Source organism: Schistosoma haematobium, chromosome 6, assembly GCF_000699445.3.
Source record: "Schistosoma haematobium chromosome 6, whole genome shotgun sequence".
Lineage (NCBI taxonomy): Eukaryota > Metazoa > Platyhelminthes > Trematoda > Strigeidida > Schistosomatidae > Schistosoma > Schistosoma haematobium.
This window is the reverse complement of record NC_067201.1, coordinates 22,788,965-22,811,054: the sequence shown is the minus strand read 5'-3', so window position 1 is coordinate 22,811,054 and position 22,090 is coordinate 22,788,965. Positions and strand designations below refer to the sequence as shown.

General features: G+C 38.1%; 1 protein-coding gene across 2 annotated transcripts; it reads right to left on the bottom strand.

Moving 5' to 3' along the window:
- Positions 1–386: 386 nt before the first annotated feature.
- MS3_00000637 (uncharacterized protein) lies at positions 387–20,152 on the bottom strand. 2 transcript variants are annotated; one of them, XM_051208333.1, is made up of 2 exons: positions 19,478–20,152; positions 387–828 (listed from the first exon to the last, which is right to left on the bottom strand). In XM_051208333.1, the coding sequence occupies exons 1-2, from the start codon at positions 20,021–20,023 to the stop codon at positions 550–552; spliced, it is 825 nt and encodes a 274-aa protein (XP_051065794.1). In that variant the 5' UTR covers positions 20,024–20,152; the 3' UTR covers positions 387–549. The 2 variants fall into 2 exon arrangements, with proteins under 2 accessions (XP_051065794.1, XP_051065793.1); XM_051208332.1 differs by lacking the exon at positions 387–828 and adding an exon at positions 18,634–19,075.
- Positions 20,153–22,090: the final 1,938 nt, after the last annotated feature.

The following is a 22,090-nucleotide window of genomic DNA, read 5'->3' as shown; positions in this document are numbered from 1 at the left end:
GATTGTGAAATAAATGCAACATGGTGACTAGCAATAGAATCCAGAACGAGCGTATCATCCTCATCGAGACTCGTCAGTCGAGTGTGCCTTCATACCGTAGTTTTGTCCACTTCAGGATTCGAAATCACTGCCTTTCGCTTCAAACACCATCGCGTCATTCACTTACATACTGAGTCCTGACAGACATTTACCTGTGTAATCGGGCGAAGTTTAAATTCACTTGCTCTTGTTAATTTGAGTCTTCTCATTGATGTTTGGGATTGCAATTGATCAGTCTCTAATGTGTTTATGTGCAGTATGCGCGAATTGCCTCTGATTATTACAAGTTCTCTTTCTCCCAATTACTCAAAATTTTTTTATAATCAAACAAGAAAGAACAAACAAAGTATTCTTGAATGAAATCAGTTTGAATTGATAAACTTTATTACCATTATCCCATGAATAATTATTCACTAATGACACATCCAATAACTGTTCAGCCAAAATCACAGAACTAATATGAAATGAACTGAAATTAACAGAATCCACACAACGGAAACATCCATCAATTTATTGGTAAGAATAAACCAATTTGTATGGATTTACTCGAAACATCATAATTCCAGATGGATTGATGGAAATCGTAAAGTTCTCTGTCAATTGTACGTCTTTGAATATATCGCCTGTGAATACATCCAGTAATTCAAACTTATCTCCTGATATTGTATACATCTGTGATTTGAATTCATCAAGATTTGTGCTGAAGTTGATTGGTCCTCCATCAACCTTTGTGTAGATGCAAGCGATTGCCCAACCCTTTGGACGATTATTTAATTTTCGTATCCACAACTATATGAAAAGAAATTTGTGAACAGATGTAGGTATCTTGCTGATATTAATTACATCGGCAAATAATTTTTCATTTCATCCTGTGATATTTGCCAATAGTAAGAAGTAGAAAGAGACTAATACAGAACTGAATGGGTAATGTCATGTGATTTGGAATCTGCATAGTGTTTTGGATAGTGTCAGGTTTACAGTCATCTACATTATCAGATGAGAATGGTTACCGGTGTATCAGATAGGCTCATATTGAATTGTCTTCCCAAATAGATGTTGTTGACAATGTCCGATTAACAGTGCATACATTATCCGATAAAATAATGGGAGGTCATATTATATTGCCTAATCTACTGTGACAGTCACAGCTCGCCAAACAGCCTACGTATACGTAAATCACAATGTCCTGATTCCGACTATATGTGGTTGAAGTTATTCAGAAGGAAAGCCATGAATATGTTTTCATATTGCATAGTTCAATAATGATCTCACTTGCTGTGACAGTACAACAGAGCAAAAAATATCTCAACACATTCGAAGGAGAATCTAAAGCTAAAAATCGGTGAAGATCTTACTTACTTGCACCTGTTACTCCTCGTGAAGGAGCATAGGCCGCTCACCAGCATTCTCTGTCCAAACATGTCCTGGGACATCCTTTCCAGCTCTTTCCATTTGTCATCCATCCTTCTCATATAGGATTCTATTTCCAGACGTAATGTGTTCTTTGGCTTTCCCCTTTTCCGCTTTTCTTCAGGATTCCAATTTAGGGCTTGCGTAATGTATGTCCTATCCATTTCTATCGTCTTTTCCTAATTTCCTCTTTAGCTGGAAGCTGGTTTGTTCTCTCCCACAGAAGGCTGTTGCTGATGATATCCGGCCAATTGATGTTGAGTATCTTGAGTAGACAGCTATTTATGAATACTTGTACATGTTTGATGATGGTTGTAGTAATTCTCCCAGTTCCAGCTCCGTACATCAGAACTACCTCGACGTTCGCATTGAAAAGTCTCACTCTGATATTAGTTGAAAGTTGTTATGAGTTCTATATGTTCTTCAATTGTAGAAATGCGACCCTTACTTTGCCAATCCTCGCCTTTGCGTTTGTATCTGATCCTCTTTGTTCATAGATGATACTTCCCAGGTATGTGAAGGATTCCACATCTTCCAGAGTTTCGCCATCAAGAGTAATTGGATTGTTCGACGATGATTCGTAGAGTCGCAATTTGGTCTGTGCACAACCCATCCTTACGGAATCCAGCTTGTCGATCTCGAAGTTGAGCGTCTACTTCGTCTTTCATCCGGTTCAGCAACACTCTGTTGGAGACTTTCCCTGGTATTGACAGTAGTGTAATGCCTCAGGTCTATTTACTTTGGAATCTTGATGAGGTGTCCTTCATTCCAGTTCATAGGCATTTGTTCCTCCTCCCAAATCTTCCTGAAAAGAAGGTGAAGCATGTTTGTAGCAACTTCGACGTCTGACTTCGGTGCTTCAGCTGGTATGTTGTTGGATCCTGCTGCCTCCTCGCTCTTGATTTGTCAGATGGCCGGTCTGATTTCTTCCGTCGTTGGTGGATTGACACCTGGAGGATGATCTGTGTGTGCTGCTTCGATGTCTGGTGGATTCACTGGAGTCGGCCTATTCAGGAATTCCTCGAGGTACTTTACCCATCTGTTCTTCTGTTGTTGAATTTCAGTGATTGGCCTGCCTTCTTTGTCTTTGACCAGTCTCTCTGGTTTACTATATTTCCCTGCTAGTCTCTTCGTTGAATCGTAAAGCTGTTTCATATTTCCTTCTCTTGCAGCTTTTTCCGCCATCGATACTAGTTCTTCCATGTATTTCTGCTTGTCGGCTCTAGTGCTCTTCTTCACTTGCTTGTTTGCTTCTATGTACTCAGCTTGTGCTTAGACTTTCTCTGCTCGTGTTCGATTGTTGTTAATTGATGTCTTCTTGTTCTTCCTTTCTTTCTTTGTTCCTGTCCAGTGTTTCTATAGAGATCCAATCCTTATTTTGCTGCTTATTGAGGCCCAGAACCATGTTGCTTTGTGTATACGTTTGTGTAGAAATATTGTACTGCCTATGACCAATTTGTCGAATGCACACAGATTTGCAAATCTTTCTCCATTTTCGTTTCTGGAGCATTTTCCTGTCCGTGATCGGAGTATAGCAGCATCTCTTCCGTATTTAACCTTTGTTGTCCAGCTTGGGTTCAATGAGTTTCACTGATTCCCAGTACTGCCAAGTTGTTTCTCCTCATTTCCGTTGCTATTTGACTGGTCTTCTCGGTCTCCCACCTTGTTCGGACGTTCCATGTGCCTATAAAAATTATTGCTCTGGTCAATAGAAAGAGCACCGGCCTCGTAGCATCCGAAGAAGCTCGGCTTTCACCATGAAGCATTATAATTCTTCTAAATGAAGAACTTCTAACTACCAGGGCAGAGTTTAATTGGTTTGAATTATCTTTTATGGTGAGCGTTCATTAGCGAGTTAGTTTTCCATGGGATAGAGTTGCTAACCTTATGCAAAACCCTCCTCCTTTATCAGGGCTTGGGAACGACAGTAACTCTACAAGAGCTACAGGCGATGTTAGTGAAGAAAAATAGATTGAAATGTATTGAACTTGTCATATCAAATTTTAAACAGCTTACTAGTTTCGTGTTAATTTAAAGGGCTGAATCGGAACATCGGTTTTCGAAGACAGCCGTCAGGATTTTGTGATTACACTAGAAAGAAGCAACGATGACTACTGAAAATATTACCGATTCAATGATTTAGGTCGTTCTCATTACATTGAAATACTTGGAGCGACACTATCACCAACTCCACAAACAATGTCTATTCACATGCTGGTTTGCTGTACATTAAATATGACAGGATCAACAGGTTGTTGAAACAGATTCAACTGACAAACATCTTACACATAGACATCAATTACTTTGATAAGGTTAAAGTGAAGTTTCGTGGTATTGAGACAGAAAGGAAAGTATCTCAAGACATACGTATAAGAATTCCAATCTAATGCATCAACTCACCTGTACATCATTTCGTGTTTTCACGAATTCCGCCTGATGTCCACCTTTATCCTGATCTATCGCCAACAAATGTTTGTTACGTAACAGAGATGCACTGAATTCATCCACCTTGTCCATGTCAGCTGAGATCAGTAGTGGGGCAGCGAACATACACCACATGCCCATATGAGCTCGCTTTTGATCATTCGAAAGTCCGTTGTTTCCCAAGACTAACATATCGGGATCGTTGTAATGTCCGGGACCAGCCACTTTCGGCAAAATATCATTGCGAAGTTTATATTCATCTATAATATTGAATACAGATCCCCAACTACTATAAATATTGGGCAGAGCGCGAACTAGATTGCAGTTGTTTTGTAATCGCTTCCAGTCAACGGATTTAGGTTTTGTATACCGTGTTTCATATAGAGGATATGTACACAAGAACGCCATAGGTCTTCCAGTTCCATTAAGTAGTCGAGAGAATTTTTCAAAACCATCAGGCTTCACGTGATCACGACCGATGCAAGAGTTCATCTTCACGTAATCCACTTCCCAGTCAGCCATAGTCTTTGCATCCAATTCGAGAAAGTTCATGCTACCTGGATAACCTGAACATGTCAGAGTTCCATAACCAATAGTTACTCCGAACAGTAGATTTTTCGAATGTAAATATTGTCCTAGGCCTTTCATACCCTGGAAGTGCAACGCATCATAGAGATTAGCGAACAGAATTTGCAAATGTCAATGATTATTTTAACGAAAACTCTACATGATTCACAACCACTTTAGGATATCATCATATTAGAGGCCATACAAACACAAAGCTAATATATTTTCGATAATCCGATATTGCTCAAAATAAATGAGAAAATTGTGCACATTTTCCAGACACTACACGCACGAACTTACGCTCGGAACTCTTGAAGGATCTGCCATAATTCTATTCGTTATCGGATCACGTTGTGTTGCTAACCAACAATCATCAAGTATCACATATTTATAACCCAAATCTCGCCAACCATCCGATACAAGTTTATCGGCTGTTCGTTTGATTGCATCCTCATTAAGACAGTTGTTTGGATACCTCTGACAATTCAACTGACAGCCGAATACTTGCCATGTGTTCCATCCCATTGGCGGTGTTCTAGCCAACCCATTGTCCAGACACATTACACTATTCAGAGTGAGGATGACTGCTCCCGAAACTATCGTTAACACTGTAAACATGCCAGCTAAACAGTAAAAATGATGAGTTATTAATCGAGAATTGACTGAAGTGCAATTTCATTGAGATGTATAACAACGTCAAATATCGATTTATCGAAACAAAATCAACAAATTCATTTCATCAAAACAATGTCCTTTGATATGCGAACTCTTTCAACACGCATCACATTCGTGTGTTCCATTCAATTCATAAGGTTGAAAACATGAATCTCGAATGTGTACACAAAAACGTCACTAATCAACGGTCATAATCTCATTTGTCGTTCAAGTTGCGACACCTCAATTGAACACTCCTACAAATGATTCGATCGGAGACGTATGAACTCTTCGTTTACTCACAACTTCGGTATGTCGCACTCAGTGCGAATATAACCCAGAGAAATTCAGAACATCTATGAAAGCGTTGAATTCAGTGGAACAAGAGAACACCAACTGTGAACTTATCCTTCCCATCGTCATTCATGCCGAGCATTTGCATTTTCCTAACACAAATTTATTCTAACAGATGAATTCACGAGTCCATCTAAACTAGATCAGCATTGCGAACGTGGAAGCATTGGACGACCGTTCCGCCTAGTATGAGACTCCTCAACATTACACATTCACGATCCCATTCAAAACCATTTTTATTATTATCCAATAAGTTTTATGATCACTGATATCAACACTATTGTAAGCATTAATCTGAATATGGCAAGCACATTGAGAACTTAGTCGGCACACTCCTGACTTATCTGTCTCTTCATCAAAACTTATCAGTACAGAGCTCAATAGAGATGTTAAAATTTTCAGTCAAACTCACGAAATGATCTGAGACAGATCACTTCCGAAAACCGGGGATCACTATTTCACTATTTTGTCTTAACTCGAGAATATTCAGCATTCATTTGCATCTACGACCCAGCCACACAAAATGGAACTTACGATATTGCGTCACATGTGAGAATGTGACTAGCTTTCTGATGTCATTTCATGATTTCTCGTGAACATTTATGAGAAGTGGAACTCATCAATGTCAAGTGTAGGACGCTTATCAAAATAATATGTATAGATCATTATACAATTACTAATCAAAACTTACATTTCATAAGAACTACCCAGTTGACTGAATTAAAAACCGATTCGTATTTATACTACAATGAATATGGGCACAGTATGAGAATGAACTAGAAATGACCAACCAGATAAGAGCTTTGAAAATGAATATTTTGTAGAAGGCAAACAAACATACATGACAGTACACATGGATCTCATATGAATACTGAAGCCACTTCACGCTTCAACGAGTTCTTCAATCTGCACATACAAACAAGTTCATACGCACGTCGATTGTCCGTCTTCATATAACCTCATGAGGACAGAAACAGAATATGACGGTTCGTACCACTATTCTTCATAATAGTCATGTGTTTGGGATTAATGGATTATGTAAATTGTGTTATGTTTTGCAATGGGGACTATAAGTTGAAATAAGTGGTGTTATTTTGGTGTGAGTGTGAATATTTAGGAATGAATAATATTTTTGAGAAGAATTTGAGGATGACATTGATTTGCGTGTTCTACTCAATCTACATGAATAGAGTTGCATATTTGTACGACAACGAATTAAAAAGCCTGTTCGTACATCATTGATGAAGCGGAGTTATATACCGGTGTGTATAATGATCTATTTCAAGTGACACCTGAACATACTAAATTTTATTCACTAACAACTGTGATGACGAAATATGTAGTGTTCAACCTTGGTATGATCCTCACGAAATTCCCTCGATCTGAAGTTCTTTCAATTTAAAGCTGTTCTATCTGTCATTAAAGACGAGATACTATTCACTATCCGATTTGTATGGCGGAACGACTTCAATGCAAAATAGACCCTATAATAATAGATGTTTACAATATTGATAAATGTAGTTCCGAACCATCATCTTTCCTTAATAGAAATCGTCAGACACAACTCTTAGTGCCGCAAAGTACACCCATGAAACATATGAGTAGAACACTGGTTGCCATCAACAACTTGACACAATCCCGGTCGACTATATCTACACTTTGGAGTAATCCAGTGACTTGCATGAAACATTCAAATACACTGATGTTTCACCACATCCAATATAAGCAAACATGTGATCTGATCTTGATCGTTTTATTTTTTCCACCGTGCATCTGTAATAGTCGCGTTCGTGTTGTGATATTTTGTCTTGTACTATCACTATAAGCACAGTGGTTCATCTGCATTTGTCAATCAACTAAAGCTAATTATCTCCTATTTCCATGTTTCCAGCTCATTTCTCAATCACGAAAGACATATGTAACAGACTGATGAAACCATAATTCATGAAACAGATTCTGACTTAAACGTCAAGTATTTTGACTGATTCGCAAGTTGTCACATTAGAATTTATTCAAGGATTGACATGTTTCCAGCTCATTTCTCAATGAATAAAGACATATTCTCACATAAATCTCTGTTGCCACAATTTGTATTATTGTCGTTATTGTGATTACATATACTGAGAGCATTTGCACGTTGACAAACGTCGGAACGATCTTTGTAGGATTGTGAAAATATTTCTATTCCTATGGATGTTGATGATGGAGTTTTGGAGCTCTTCTATTTAACACTACATAACCTCCTAAAGATCTTCATAATGGTCATGTGTATGGGATCAGTGAATTATGTAAATCATGTTGTGTTTCGCAGTAGGGACTATAAGTTGAATTAAGTGGTTTTACATTAGCATATGTGTGTTTGAACTAGTGAATGTGTTTCTGGACAAGGGTTTGAGGATGACATTGATTTGCGTGTTCCACTCAATCTACATGAATAGAGTTGCATATTTGTAGACTGAACACTATCTCGTTCAACCTATGATGACATTCAACACAATTTCTTTGGCAGTTGTGATTCTTCGAACATCATAAAAAGCCACATGATGTGGTCTTTTTTAGGCGGCACAAGATGAAGATTCATATGCTTGATGGATTACTGTGATTGAGTTTCTTGGTTTTGAGACAATGTGGTTCAATCGAGAAACGTGCACTTCTGATTAGTTAATCTCATGGTTATTTCAGTTTGTACAGGAGAACTATAATGATGATTTCGTTATTTAGAAAAAACTATAAATATCTGACAGTATTGTATCACAATTAGCACTGCTTGAAATAGCATTCCTTTTCACTTTTTTTGTCTTCTCATTTGTGACTTGGTGTATTCTTACATTCAACTTTAAACCATTCTCTTGTAATGTACAAAAGTTAGACCACGAAAATAATGACGTTTATGATCAAGGAGCAATGAGAGATTGAACATATTGTTCTGTATGCAAAGTTAAGGCTTGATCTGCTGGACAGCAATCGCCTCTGCTGTACATACGCTCTTTATTTGCATCCATACCGGCCTCGAATTACCGGACTGTGAACATGATTTTTATGGAGGCTTCTAGTCGATTGAAATGATTAGAACTTGACCAGAATGTCCAACGTTGAGCTTTAAACTGACTTCTTTAATCCTCTGGAAAGTCACACGGAGGAATATTCACAGATGCATTTCGAGAGAGCTCCTTTTGTGCGCTCAAGATTTCAAGCTACGAGTGGGCATGTAAATTGGAATATGTAAATTGGTCTTGCCTGAAATAAGAATGTATCATTCACATAACTTCCGATCATGGGCTGACTACAAGAGATAAAACGAATTCCAGCCGAATTGAATGTTCTTCCCAAAGATCCTAAAACTCTTCTTTTCCAGAATTATTGCCATTATTATTTTCCACAATCTACGTTCGTTTACTCTTCCATTCCCTGCCACATCCTACACTTCCAAACACATTTTTCGTCTTCCAATTACCAGAGCACTTCTGGTTAGTTAATCTCATGGTTATTTCAGTTTGTACATTTTTCAAGTCACTCACAAACTTCCAATTATGAATCATGGATTCAAACCTACAATATTCGTATCACAACTGCTACACCTTTCATTACTCAATTTGTGCTTCTCATTTGTATTGTACAATTTTATCATCTTTTCCACTGTTATCATTGACTAGACTGACTTCATTAGTGTTATCATTTCGTATGTGAATATAAATATTACAGTATATTAGAATGAGCCTGATGAGTATCTAATTGAGACCAATATTTTACGCCTGAATATACTGTTATTGAAGCGGCCATTTATTTTACATACTTACTTGAACCAATGGTACCGATCAGCAATGACACTCACATCCAATTCACCCATTCAAACTTCATTTATCTCACTCCTTCATCTTTCTTTGTACTCCATTATATCACTTACTACTGCTGAGTAGTTCATGTGTGCTGTGGTGTGAATCACTTTTCATCACATAGCTTGCTCTTCGTCTTCTCATTATTACGAGAACCCATGAAATACAGTACATTTACTATTGTAAGTGTATAATACTAAAGAATACTCCGCCTGTAGCTCTTATAGGGTTGCTGCCGGTCTCAAGCCCGGGTAAAGGAGGAGGGTTTGGCATGGGGTTAGCGTCTCCATCCCGTAGAAAACTAACTCGCTAAGAAAACGCTTACCAGGAAAAATAATCCAAACCATTATGACGCTTCATGGTGAAAACCGAGTTCCTTCGGAAGCCACGAGGCCGATGCCCCTTCTAACAACCAGAGCAAAAATTTTTATAGGTACATGGAACGTTCGAACAATGTGGGAGACCGAGAAGACCAGTCAAATATCAATGGAAATGAGGAGATACAACTTAGCAGTACTGGGAATCAGCGAAACCCACTGGACCCAAGCTGGACAGAAAAGGCTAGCTACAGGAGAGATGCTGCTATACTCCGGTCACGAAGAGGACAATGCTCCACACACTCAGGGAGTCGCTCTTATGCTGTCCAAAGTAGCACGAAATGCACTTGTAGGATGGGAATCTCACGGATCCAGAATCATCAAAGCACCATTCAAAACAAAGAAGGAGGGGATCTTAATGAATATTATCCAATGTTATGCACCCACCAATGATAGCAACGACGACATTAAAGATCAATTCAACGAGCGGCTGCAGTCAGTGATAGGGAAATGCCTAAGAAAGGACCTCACCATTCTAATGGGAGATCTAAATGCCAAAGTCGGAATAGACAACACTGGATATGAAGATATTATGGGACGACATGGACTGGGAGAAAGAAACGAAAATGGAGAAAGATTTGCAAATCTATGCGCATTCAACAAATTGGTCATAGGAGGCACAATATTTCCACACAAGCGTATACACAAAGCAACATGGATCTCACCGGACCACACTACAGAGAACCAAATAGATCATATTTGCATCAACAAAAAATTCCAAAGGACAATGGAAGATGTGAGAACCAGGAGAGAAGCTGACACAGCTTCAGATCACCACCTAGTTGTAGCCAATTTAAAAATGAAGCTAAAGAACAACTGGACAACCAGAACTACAAAAGTTCGGCACAGCATTCCTTCGAGATACTGACAAACTCAATGAATTCAAGATAGCTATCAACAACAGGTTCCAAGCTTTATACGATCTACTGAAGGAAGAAGAAACTACTATGGAGGACAACTCGGAAAGTATCAAAGAAGCATTAATTTCAACGTGTCAGGAGGTTCTGGCCCTCAAGAAGCATCATCATAAGGAATCGATCTCTATAGAAACACTGGACAGGATCAAAGAAAGAAAGAACAAGAAGACATCAATTAACAACAGCCGAACACGAGCAGAGAAAGTCCAAGCACAAGCTGAGTACATAGAAGCAAATAAGCAAGTGAAGAAGAGCATTAGAGCCGACAAGAAGAAATACGTGGAACAATTAGCAACGACGGAAGGAAACATGAAACAACTTTACGATACAACGACGAAACTATCAGGGAAATATATTAAACCAGAGAGACCAGTCAAGGACAAAGAAGGCAGGCCAATCACTGAAATTCAAGAACAGCGGAACAGATGGGTAGAATACTTTTAGCAACTCTTGAATAGATCAGATCCATTGAATTCACTAAATTGCAACGCTACGGATGAATGTCAGACAATCATTTAAGTGGAACTCGTCAATATACATCTGCTTCAATGACTACAAGACAACGTTTATCAGTGTAGATAGAACATTATGGAAACTTCTTCAACACTATGGAGTTCCTGAGAAGATTGTCAACATTATCCGGAACTTATACGACGGACTACAGTGCAAGGTCGTGCATGGAGGACAGCTGACAGATGCGTTCCACGTAAGGACCGGAGTCAGACAAGACTGTCTGCCCTCTCCATTCCTCTTCCTTCTGACGGTCGACTGGATTATGAAGACCTCGACATCTGAGGGAAAACACGGTATACAATCGACAGCTCACAACCAATTAAACGATTTCGACTTTGCAGATGACCTAGCCCTCCTATCGCTTACACATGAACAAATGCAGATAAAGACAGCCAGTGTAGCAGCAGTCTCTGCATCAGTAAGCCTCAGCATACACATGGGGAAAACCAATGTCCTCAAATACAACACGGAGAACAGCAATCTAATCACTCTTGATGGCGAAACTCTGGAAGATGTAGAATCCTCCACATACCTGAGAAGCATCATCGATGAACAAAGATGATCAGATACAGACGTAAAGGCGAGGATTGGCAAAGCAAGGGTCGCATTTCTACAATTAAAGGGCATATGGAACTCAAAACAACTTTTAACTAATATCAATGTCAGAATCTTCAATACGAACGTCAAGGTAGTTCTACTGTACGAAGCTGAAACTGGGAGAACTACTACAACCATCATAAAACATGTACAAGTATTTATAAATAGCTGTCTACGCAAGATACTCAACATCCATTGGGAGAGAACAAACCAGTTTCCAGCTGAAGAGGAAATTAGGAAAAGACGATGGAAATGGATAGGACATACATTACGCAAATCGTCAAACTGCATCACGAGGCAAGCCCTAACTTGGAATCCTGAGGGGAAGCGAAAAAGAGGAAGGCCAAAGAACACATTGCGTCGGATAATAGAAGCAGATATGAAAACGATGAATTACAACTGGACGGAGCTAGAAAGGATTGCGCAGGACAGGGTTGGATGGAGAACGCTGGTGAGCGGCCTATGCTCCTTCACGAGGAGTAACAGGCGTAAGTAAGTAAGTAAGTAAGTAATACTAAAGAAATGTGAACATGTCATCTTATTCAGACTTGTTTGCACCAAGCTGTTACCGGGTAAATGCTTACTGCGTTTCTTTACTTGCCATATTCTGAGACGTTTATAGAGTATGAAAATTATCAAAAAAGTCGTTGATAGCTTATTGTAGGTATATAAATTAACCTTGTTATGAAGCTCCTAGTCACATTCGTAGTCTCTTCTATGTTGTTCTAATTCACATTTCGAAGAAATATTGGGTTAAATGTAGAGTTCCGAAGCCGGTAACAAGTGTTCAAGTAGATGTCTAAACAAAACTACCCAATTTTATAAACTCTAAGATTATTCAATCTTACATTCATCAAGATACTTCCTCTTTTTCTATGGCCTTTCTAGTGTCCTATTGTAAGGGAAGACAACAGGCAGAAATAAATCATATTTCTTGAGAGATATTACAAAACGTTTACATAATACATATATATCACAGTCAGTAGGAAAGTGAAGATACCGAAGGTATTCGGAGTTTGACAACGCTTCAACCAGTAACACCTTCTACTATGAATCGTACCAACTTGGTGAAATCAAAAGTCAGAAGTGAGGAGGTTCAACGATATATTTGATAGGCTATCAACATATCGAGAAATGATTGGTCTAGACTGGCTAGCGATTGCAGGGAGTGTTGAGCATGGCGTTCTCACTTGTGATATGGTGCGGATACACGACTGAGCGTCTTCAGCTAGATGCGTCCAATAAATCTAATGTGGTCAGCGTCCAATATTGAAGACTTACACAGTTATTTATTTTGGGGATGTATTTACCGCTACAAAGCATTTTCGTACAGGTGTGATCCTTATCCATTCTCTAGATTGTCGAGCACAGAGTCTTGGTGTAGCCAAAATCAGAACAAGTAAGCTATTGGACCTGATAAATTTCATCTGTTTCTAAAACGTAAATTACCACTGTTAGTTTACACATAAACAATATAGTCTGTTAAACAGGGGAAAGAAAGGACTAAATAACACACCGAACAGTAAGTAGAGGATAGGAAAACCAGTCAACGAAGTGAATAATGTTGTGATTGGTGAAAAAACAAGGCATAATCATACTAGGTCAAGAAAAATAATGTGGTGTTTGGCATTTCATATAATCATTAGAGGGTTCGTTTGTCGATCACAATTTTTACCTTCAATCATCGATCTGCATCTTCCGATGTATTCAACGATCCATGTTGTGATATGTATTCATCGAATCACTGTTTTGTTGATGAACGTTCATATATAGTGAATAGAACTTCCACATTATATTTTTTGTCTTGGTATGAATTGAATAGGAATTTCGATGCTTCATTTTCACATTCGCAACTGTTCTATCTGTCGGACGAATGTCGCAACATCGACGCGTAATTCCGTTACACGCTACTTACAAGCAGCTTTGTCAGTAGAGTTCACTACACTAACACGTACTACAATTTTTAAAATATCTCAGAAAATCAGAACTGTCCCGTAGTTGCAAGCATGAATGGCGTTGTTTACGATGATGAATTTATCGACCTCGCACATCACTCATCTGTCACAACAATGAATCCATAAGTGGGCGACATAGACGATTGGACAGGTCCTGTATTCTCATCAAGATATAAGGCAAATAACAATAAATGACAACATTAGTCGTATAGTTAGCGTATTAAATAAACAAATTATTAGCGTGATTTTCTGGGGTTGACTGAATGAAATTTGTGGAGGTTGATAACAAACCAGTGTCGATATAGTTATAGGAAATTAAGGGACAAGGATAAATCGTCAATAGTACATACACGAAAACCCCGAGTGCATTGATGTGCAGATAATCAATTACGTTAGTGTGTTCACTTTACGCTTCATGATCTAAGACATCAAAACTTCACATCACCGAATCAATTTGACTACAAGTGAGGCGACCGTTTATTTTACATACTTACGTGACCACAACAGCATCGATCTACCGTGATCCTCATTCCTATTTCACGTTTGCCAACTTCTCATTCCCTTCACCTTTCTGTGCACTCCATTATATCACTTACTACTGCTGAGTAGTTCATGTGTGCTGTAGTGTGAATCATTTTTCATCACATAGCTTGCTCTTCGTCTTCTCACAATTACGAGAACCCATGAAATACAATACATTTCCTATTGCAAGTGTAACATTTTAAACACATGATTTTCTTGTCCAGGTGTTCTCCCAGTTATTATTTGTTTGTGAAAATGTTCATGATTTGTGTGTATGACTCTCGTTTGGGAATGATGAGTGAGTCCATTGGCTAAATCGAGATAACATCGTTTGTTTATTAAATGATTCTTATCACTACATGTTTTATGATACGTCGAAGGATGTGACTACCCTATCAACCTGATGAATCAAGGTCTGCAAACTGAATTACTTATGATGTTTAAACTGATCTAAGGATTATGTTGACAGGTCGTTTATTTGTTTTTCAGTGTTCGTGCTTGACTTGGCCTTCTAATGTCAATCTTTGAATTGATTCCAATTTGGAACTTGAGAATCAATCAAAGAGTTTGACGTTGAAGTCAGAATCTGTTGCATGATTAGAGATTTCAGCAGGCTGTTACATGGTTCATATCACACACGTAGTATCGTTTATTTTGTCAAAGTTTACAAGAACAAAGTATTGAGCGAAATAATAATTCGATATATATGATCATGAATAGTTCACTTCTCTATATATGTTTGAATCTTATCAATTGACTCGACTTTTAATTTGGCTGTGTATTCGCTCGTCAGCATTCACTCACACTTGCATTTTTGCTCGAATTCGTTGTATGTGTTTGTGGTTCAGTGAAATGAACTGCTTGACGCTTCGTATTATGCTCAGAAATGCATACACTGTTAAGAGTTACATGGTAACGGTTATCAGAACAAGTTCTGTCTAAATTGAATGCTGGTCTGTGCGTGACTGATGGAATACGAATTGAAAATTCTGTGTATTGCTAGTTAAGATATCGAAATTAACAACTTATAATATCATAGTAAAATGATATGTTGGCTAGCCATGTCAGCTTGTTTACATCTAAATCATTCCTTGTATTTCTCTAACCCCAACAAACACAAGAGTAGAAGCAGGACAACATCGAAAACATCGACCGAGTCATACTTGTTGGAGAGACTCTGAGAGATGTTGAAATTTCACGTGTCTGGTCAGCGTCATTGATGAGCAATGTGGACCTGATGAGCATGTTAAGGTGAGGGTTGGAAAAGTAAGGGCAACATTCCTACAGTTGAAGAACATGTGGAACTCAAATCAACAAACTGTCGACCAATATCAAAGACACAATCTTCAATACGAACTTCAAGACAGTTCTACTGTATGGAGCCGAAACGTCGAGAGCTACCATGACCATCATCAAAGTAGTATACGTATTTGCAAACAATGGTCTAAGTAAGATACTGAATGTCCGTTGACCGGATACGATCATCAACAGCCTACTGTGGGAGAGGACAAACCAGCTACCATTTGAAGAGGAAATTAGGAAAAGACGTTGTAAGTGAATGGGACAAACATTGAGGAAATCATGAAACTGCAGCACGAAGCTAGCGCTTACTTTGAATCATGGGGATAAACGAAAGGATATGAGCGTGGCGTAACTGATCAGCAAACATGATGTTGGGAAGAAAACTTCAGTCCACCCATGTCTCTAGGGCAGAACATTTTGTTCAATTACGACTCCTTATGGTTTAGTGGGATTTCACGAACGTAAGGTATTAATGCTGATTTATCATGCAAACTAACGTTGAATTGGTTTCACTTCATACCCAGTAATCTTATAACAAGCAAACTAGACAATTCGCTAATATACGAAGCCCACTCACGACCCTATGACACCTAGAAAATAATAATAATACCCAAAAAAATGAAAAGGGCTCCAATAGCTCCGATAAAAAAAGAAGGATAGCCAATTGTTCATCACAATACTGTTTTTAACGCTATATTTCATAACCACACATAATCCCATACTCTCAGCTCCTTTCTGAATCGCCTCCATTTGTCAGTTGTATGTCCACTCATATCAAAATGCTCTTCCTTAAAAAATACCTTAATAAAAGAGAATTAGACCGGGTAATCATACCTTAAACATTCCCTCATGAATGTTGGCTACTCTGCCTCTCGTCTTTTATTTTACTTGCTCCCTCTTTCAGCACCCTTGAGATGTGGAACGGGTGACTTCATCCTGCACCATCCTTAAAGCCTTAGATTTTCCAAAGAAACATATGGTTGCGATTTCTAGAAGCTCCCACCTTCAATGGACCTATCCTTGACCATCAATTGCACATTCGCAACGCAACTTTCATGAAGCGTGCCAACTGTGATACTGACTAAAACCATCTACAGTCATATCTTATAAATTATCAACCCAGCCGAGTAATTTACTACAGTGTGTATTGTATCATTTGTAACAATTCGATCTTGCCTGTAAACTGGCATGCCTCATGTAACAAACTGTTATTTGAGATTAAATCATTATTATTATTATTATTATTATTATTATTATTATTATTAAAAAAGATGAAGGCCGACGAACACTGCGTCGAGATTCAGAAGCAGACATGAGTAGGATGAACAGCAACTGGAAAGAAACGATATAAAACGCTCATGGCAGAGATGGGTGGAGAATGCTGTTGAGCAGCACATGCCCTACGACGAGGGTTAACAGGACTATGTAATTACGCAAAACTTTATCGGCATTTCCAGAGACCATAGATGCTCACACAAAATCTCTCGAAAAACTGTAGCTTGGCTTCATCTTCAGTATACAGTCACAACACTAAGTCTTAACGGTCTTATTCACTGCAAATGCAATCACTAAGATCTTGTTGTCTTGATCTGTTTCGTACTACTGTTATATGCATGCTAGTATATCTGATCATGTCAGTCGATTATCTTTAATCAATACCTATTATCGTGTATTCAGCTAATTCTCAAATTGTGAGTGACATCATTTGGGAATAATATCTGTTGCAATTGTTGTCGTATATTCAATGCAGATTAGCATTTTTTTAACGTAGACATAGAAAAACACATCAATGTTATGAAGAAGGATTGTTATTGTAAGCCTTTGTCAACATTTTAATAGTACGACTTATTTTGTCAGATCATTTTGCGAGGTCAAGAAAACCGTATTAAATTTTTACTATCTGTCAACCGTTATTCAGACACTTGATCCAGTGTTTGTAGGAACGTGTCATTTTGACTGAACGCAAGTTTGTTTCCTAAATCTCTATTTATTCTATTACCAGTAATAAACACCGACAATCATTCACTTGGATAGGCTCACGATTTTAATTGTCATTGATTATTTTCCTCTCTTATCAGTTCTAGTGTGTTCCGGACACCTAATTAATTATAGCGATAGACACATTATCAAAGTGACTGGTATCTTGGACGTTGAACATTCTCAAGTCGACTTGTCACAACGTTTGAAGAATGAGACTAAGAATATACACGCGGTTAGCAGGTTGATACGGTTTGGAGTTCAATTGCGGAAGAAACTTCAATGACATTAACGACTGTATTTCAGTAATCTCTTGGACGAACTTTGTCAGACTAAAGGTATCATTACCAAGGTTTGACTTAATAATTTCGAATAACTTGAGCACTACTAGTTAACTTACATAATTTAACAAAAGATTCGCCCAATGAATTTGAATCAAAAATATAGGAATTAACCATCGGAAAGAATGAAATCGTGGTGAGCTATGGTGTTGTAACATAATACAGTAGTATTCCTATCGATAGATGCTTAGGATTCATCAGTGGTTTACTTGACGACGACAATACTATTTCTGACAGATATCCATCAAGCATTAGTGTGATCATAAAATCCTTAAAACTATGCCTAAATTCGACACTATATGCCTTTAACGGGATAGTATACAAACAAACCAACTATGTGGCAGTGGGATCCTCCGTGTCGCCAATTGTAGCCAACCTCTTTATGGCATACATAGAATCGAATACTTTCGCAAATGAAAATAACACACGAATTCAGATGAGGTGATACCTGTGTTGTGATAAAAAGATTATGAAATAAATGCAACATGGTGACTAGCAATAGAATCCAGAACGAGCGTATCATCCTCATCGAGACTCGTCAGTCGAGTGTGCCTTCATACCGTAGTTTTGTCCACTTCAGGATTCGAAATCACTGCCTTTCGCTTCAAACACCATCGCGTCATTCACTTACATACTGAGTCCTGACAGACATTTACCTGTGTAATCGGGCGAAGTTTAAATTCACTTGCTCTTGTTAATTTGAGTCTTCTCATTGATGTTTGGGATTGCAATTGATCAGTCTCTAATGTGTTTATGTGCAGTATGCGCGAATTGCCTCTGATTATTACAAGTTCTCTTTCTCCCAATTACTCAAAATTTTTTTATAATCAAACAAGAAAGAACAAACAAAGTATTCTTGAATGAAATCAGTTTGAATTGATAAACTTTATTACCATTATCCCATGAATAATTATTCACTAATGACACATCCAATAACTGTTCAGCCAAAATCACAGAACTAATATGAAATGAACTGAAATTAACAGAATCCACACAACGGAAACATCCATCAATTTATTGGTAAGAATAAACCAATTTGTATGGATTTACTCGAAACATCATAATTCCAGATGGATTGATGGAAATCGTAAAGTTCTCTGTCAATTGTACGTCTTTGAATATATCGCCTGTGAATACATCCAGTAATTCAAACTTATCTCCTGATATTGTATACATCTGTGATTTGAATTCATCAAGATTTGTGCTGAAGTTGATTGGTCCTCCATCAACCTTTGTGTTGATGCAAGCGATTGCCCAACCAATTGGACAATTATCTAACTTTCGTATCCACAACTGTATGAAGAGAAGTGTATGAATAGATGAAAAACGTCTGTTAATATTCAGTACAATGATGAATGAAAAAGATGTTAACGGCTTGTCGTGACCTAGTTGAAGAACGAGTAATGAAAAAACGTAGTTGGTGGCTACATAATTGCAGCTGCACCGGTAGTGATTGGATACATTAACAAACTAATGATCATTTCAGCCGACTAATTTATGAAATATATTTAGTTAGTGTATATAAATGCTGTTGTGTCGTTCTACCATTTTAGTACGATATACTGTGTTCAAATATATGATGAATTATTGAAAGTCGCTTTTCGTCATTGGAACTTTCTGTGAACGATTTTACGACAGAAAGAAGAGTATATCAAGACATATTTATAAGAATTCCAATCTAATGCATCAACTCACCTGTACATCATTTCGTGTTTTCACGAATTCCGCCTGATGTCCACCTTTATCCTGATCTATCGCCAACAAATGTTTGTTACGTAACAGAGATGCACTGAATTCATCCACCTTGTCCATGTCAGCTGAGATCAGTAGTGGGGCAGCGAACATACACCACATGCCCATATGAGCTCGCTTTTGATCATTCGAAAGTCCGTTGTTTCCCAAGACTAACATATCGGGATCGTTGTAATGTCCGGGACCAGCCACTTTCGGCAAAATATCATTGCGAAGTTTATATCCATCTATAATATTGAATACAGATCCCCAAAAACTATGAGAATTGGGCAGAGCACGAACTAGATTGCAGTTGTTTTGTAATCGCTTCCAGTCGACCGATTGAGGGTTTGCATACCATGAATTATATAGAGGATATGTACACAAGAACGCCATAGGTCTTCCAGTTCCATTAAGTAGTCGAGAGAATTTTTCAAAACCATCAGGCATCATTTGATCAGGACTGTTACAAGAGTTCATCTTCACGTAATCCACTTCCCAGTCAGCCATAGTCTTTGCATCCAATTCGAGAAAGTTCATGCTACCTGGATAACCTGAACATGTCAGAGTTCCATAACCAATAGTTACTCCGAACAGTAGATTTTTCGAATGTAAATATTGTCCCAGGCCTTTCATACCCTGGAAGTGCAACGCATCATAGAGATTAGCGAACAGAATTTGCAAATGTCAATGATTATTTTAACGAAAACTCTACATGATTCACAACCACTTTAGGATATCATCATATTAGAGGCCATACAAACACAAAGCTAATATATTTTCGATAATCCGATATTGCTCAAAATAAATGAGAAAATTGTGCACATTTTCCAGACACTACACGCACGAACTTACGCTCGGAAATCTTGAAGGATCTGCCATAATTCTATTCGTTATCGGATCACGTTGTGTTGCTAACCAACAATCATCAAGTATCACATATTTATAACCCAAATCTCTCCAACCATCCGATACAAGTTTATCGGCTGTTCGTTTGATTGCATCCTCATTAAGACAGTTGTTTGGATACCTCTGACAATTCAACTGACAGCCGAATACTTGCCATGTGTTCCATCCCATTGGCGGTGTTCTAGCCAACCCATTGTCCAGACACATTACACTATTCAGAGTGAGGATGACTGCTCCCGAAACTATCGTTAACACTGTAAACATGCCAGCTAAACAGTAAAAATGATGAGTTATTAATCGAGAATTGACTGAAGTGCAATTTCATTGAGATGTATAACAACGTCAAATATCGATTTATCGAAACAAAATCAACAAATTCATTTCATCAAAACAATGTCCTTTGATATGCGAACTCTTTCAACACGCATCACATTCGCGTGTTCCATTCAATTCATAAGGTTGAAAACATGAATCTCGAATGTGTACACAAAAACGTCACTAATCAACGGTCATAATCTCATTTGTCGTTCAAGTTGCGACACCTCAATTGAACACTCCTACAAATGATTCGATCGGAGACGTATGAACTCTTCGTTTACTCACAACTTCGGTATGTCGCACTCAGTGCGAATATAACCCAGAGAAATTCAGAACATCTATGAAAGCGTTGAATTCAGTGGAACAAGAGAACACCAACTGTGAACTTATCCTTCCCATCGTCATTCATGCCGAGCATTTGCATTTTCCTAACACAAATTTATTCTAACAGATGAATTCACGAGTCCATCTAAACTAGATCAGCATTGCGAACGTGGAAGCATTGGACGACCGTTCCGCCTAGTATGAGACTCCTCAACATTACACATTCACGATCCCATTCAAAACCATTTTTATTATTATCCAATAAGTTTTATGATCACTGATATCAACACTATTGTAAGCATTAATCTGAATATGGCAAGCACATTGAGAACTTAGTCGGCACACTCCTGACTTATCTGTCTCTTCATCAAAACTTATCAGTACAGAGCTCAATAGAGATGTTAAAATTTTCAGTCAAACTCACGAAATGATCTGAGACAGATCACTTCCGAAAACCGGGGATCACTATTTCACTATTTTGTCTTAACTCGAGAATATTCAGCATTCATTTGCATCTACGACCCAGCCACACAAAATGGAACTTACGATATTGCGTCACATGTGAGAATGTGACTAGCTTTCTGATGTCATTTCATGATTTCTCGTGAACATTTATGAGAAGTGGAACTCATCAATGTCAAGTGTAGGACGCTTATCAAAATAATATGTATAGATCATTATACAATTACTAATCAAAACTTACATTTCATAAGAACTACCCAGTTGACTGAATTAAAAACCGATTCGTATTTATACTACAATGAATATGGGCACAGTATGAGAATGAACTAGAAATGACCAACCAGATAAGAGCTTTGAAAATGAATATTTTGTAGAAGGCAAACAAACACACATGACAGTGCACGTGGATCTCATATGAATACTGAAGCCACTTCACGCTTCAACGAGTTCTTCAATCCTCGCATTCAAACAAGTCCATACGCACGTCGATTGTCCGTCTTCATATAACCTCATGAGGACAGAAACAGAATATGACGGGTCGTACCACTATTCTTCATAATAGTC

Bases quoted from the DNA above. Each gene is read 5' to 3' on its own strand.
- MS3_00000637 (XM_051208333.1), bottom strand. From the start codon at position 20,023: ATGGCTGACTGGGAAGTGGATTACGTGAAGATGAACTCTTGTAACAGT. The intron at 829-19,477 runs GTGAGTTGATGC...CTTTTCATATAG, and splicing joins AAACACGAAATGATGTACAG to TTGTGGATACGAAAATTAAA.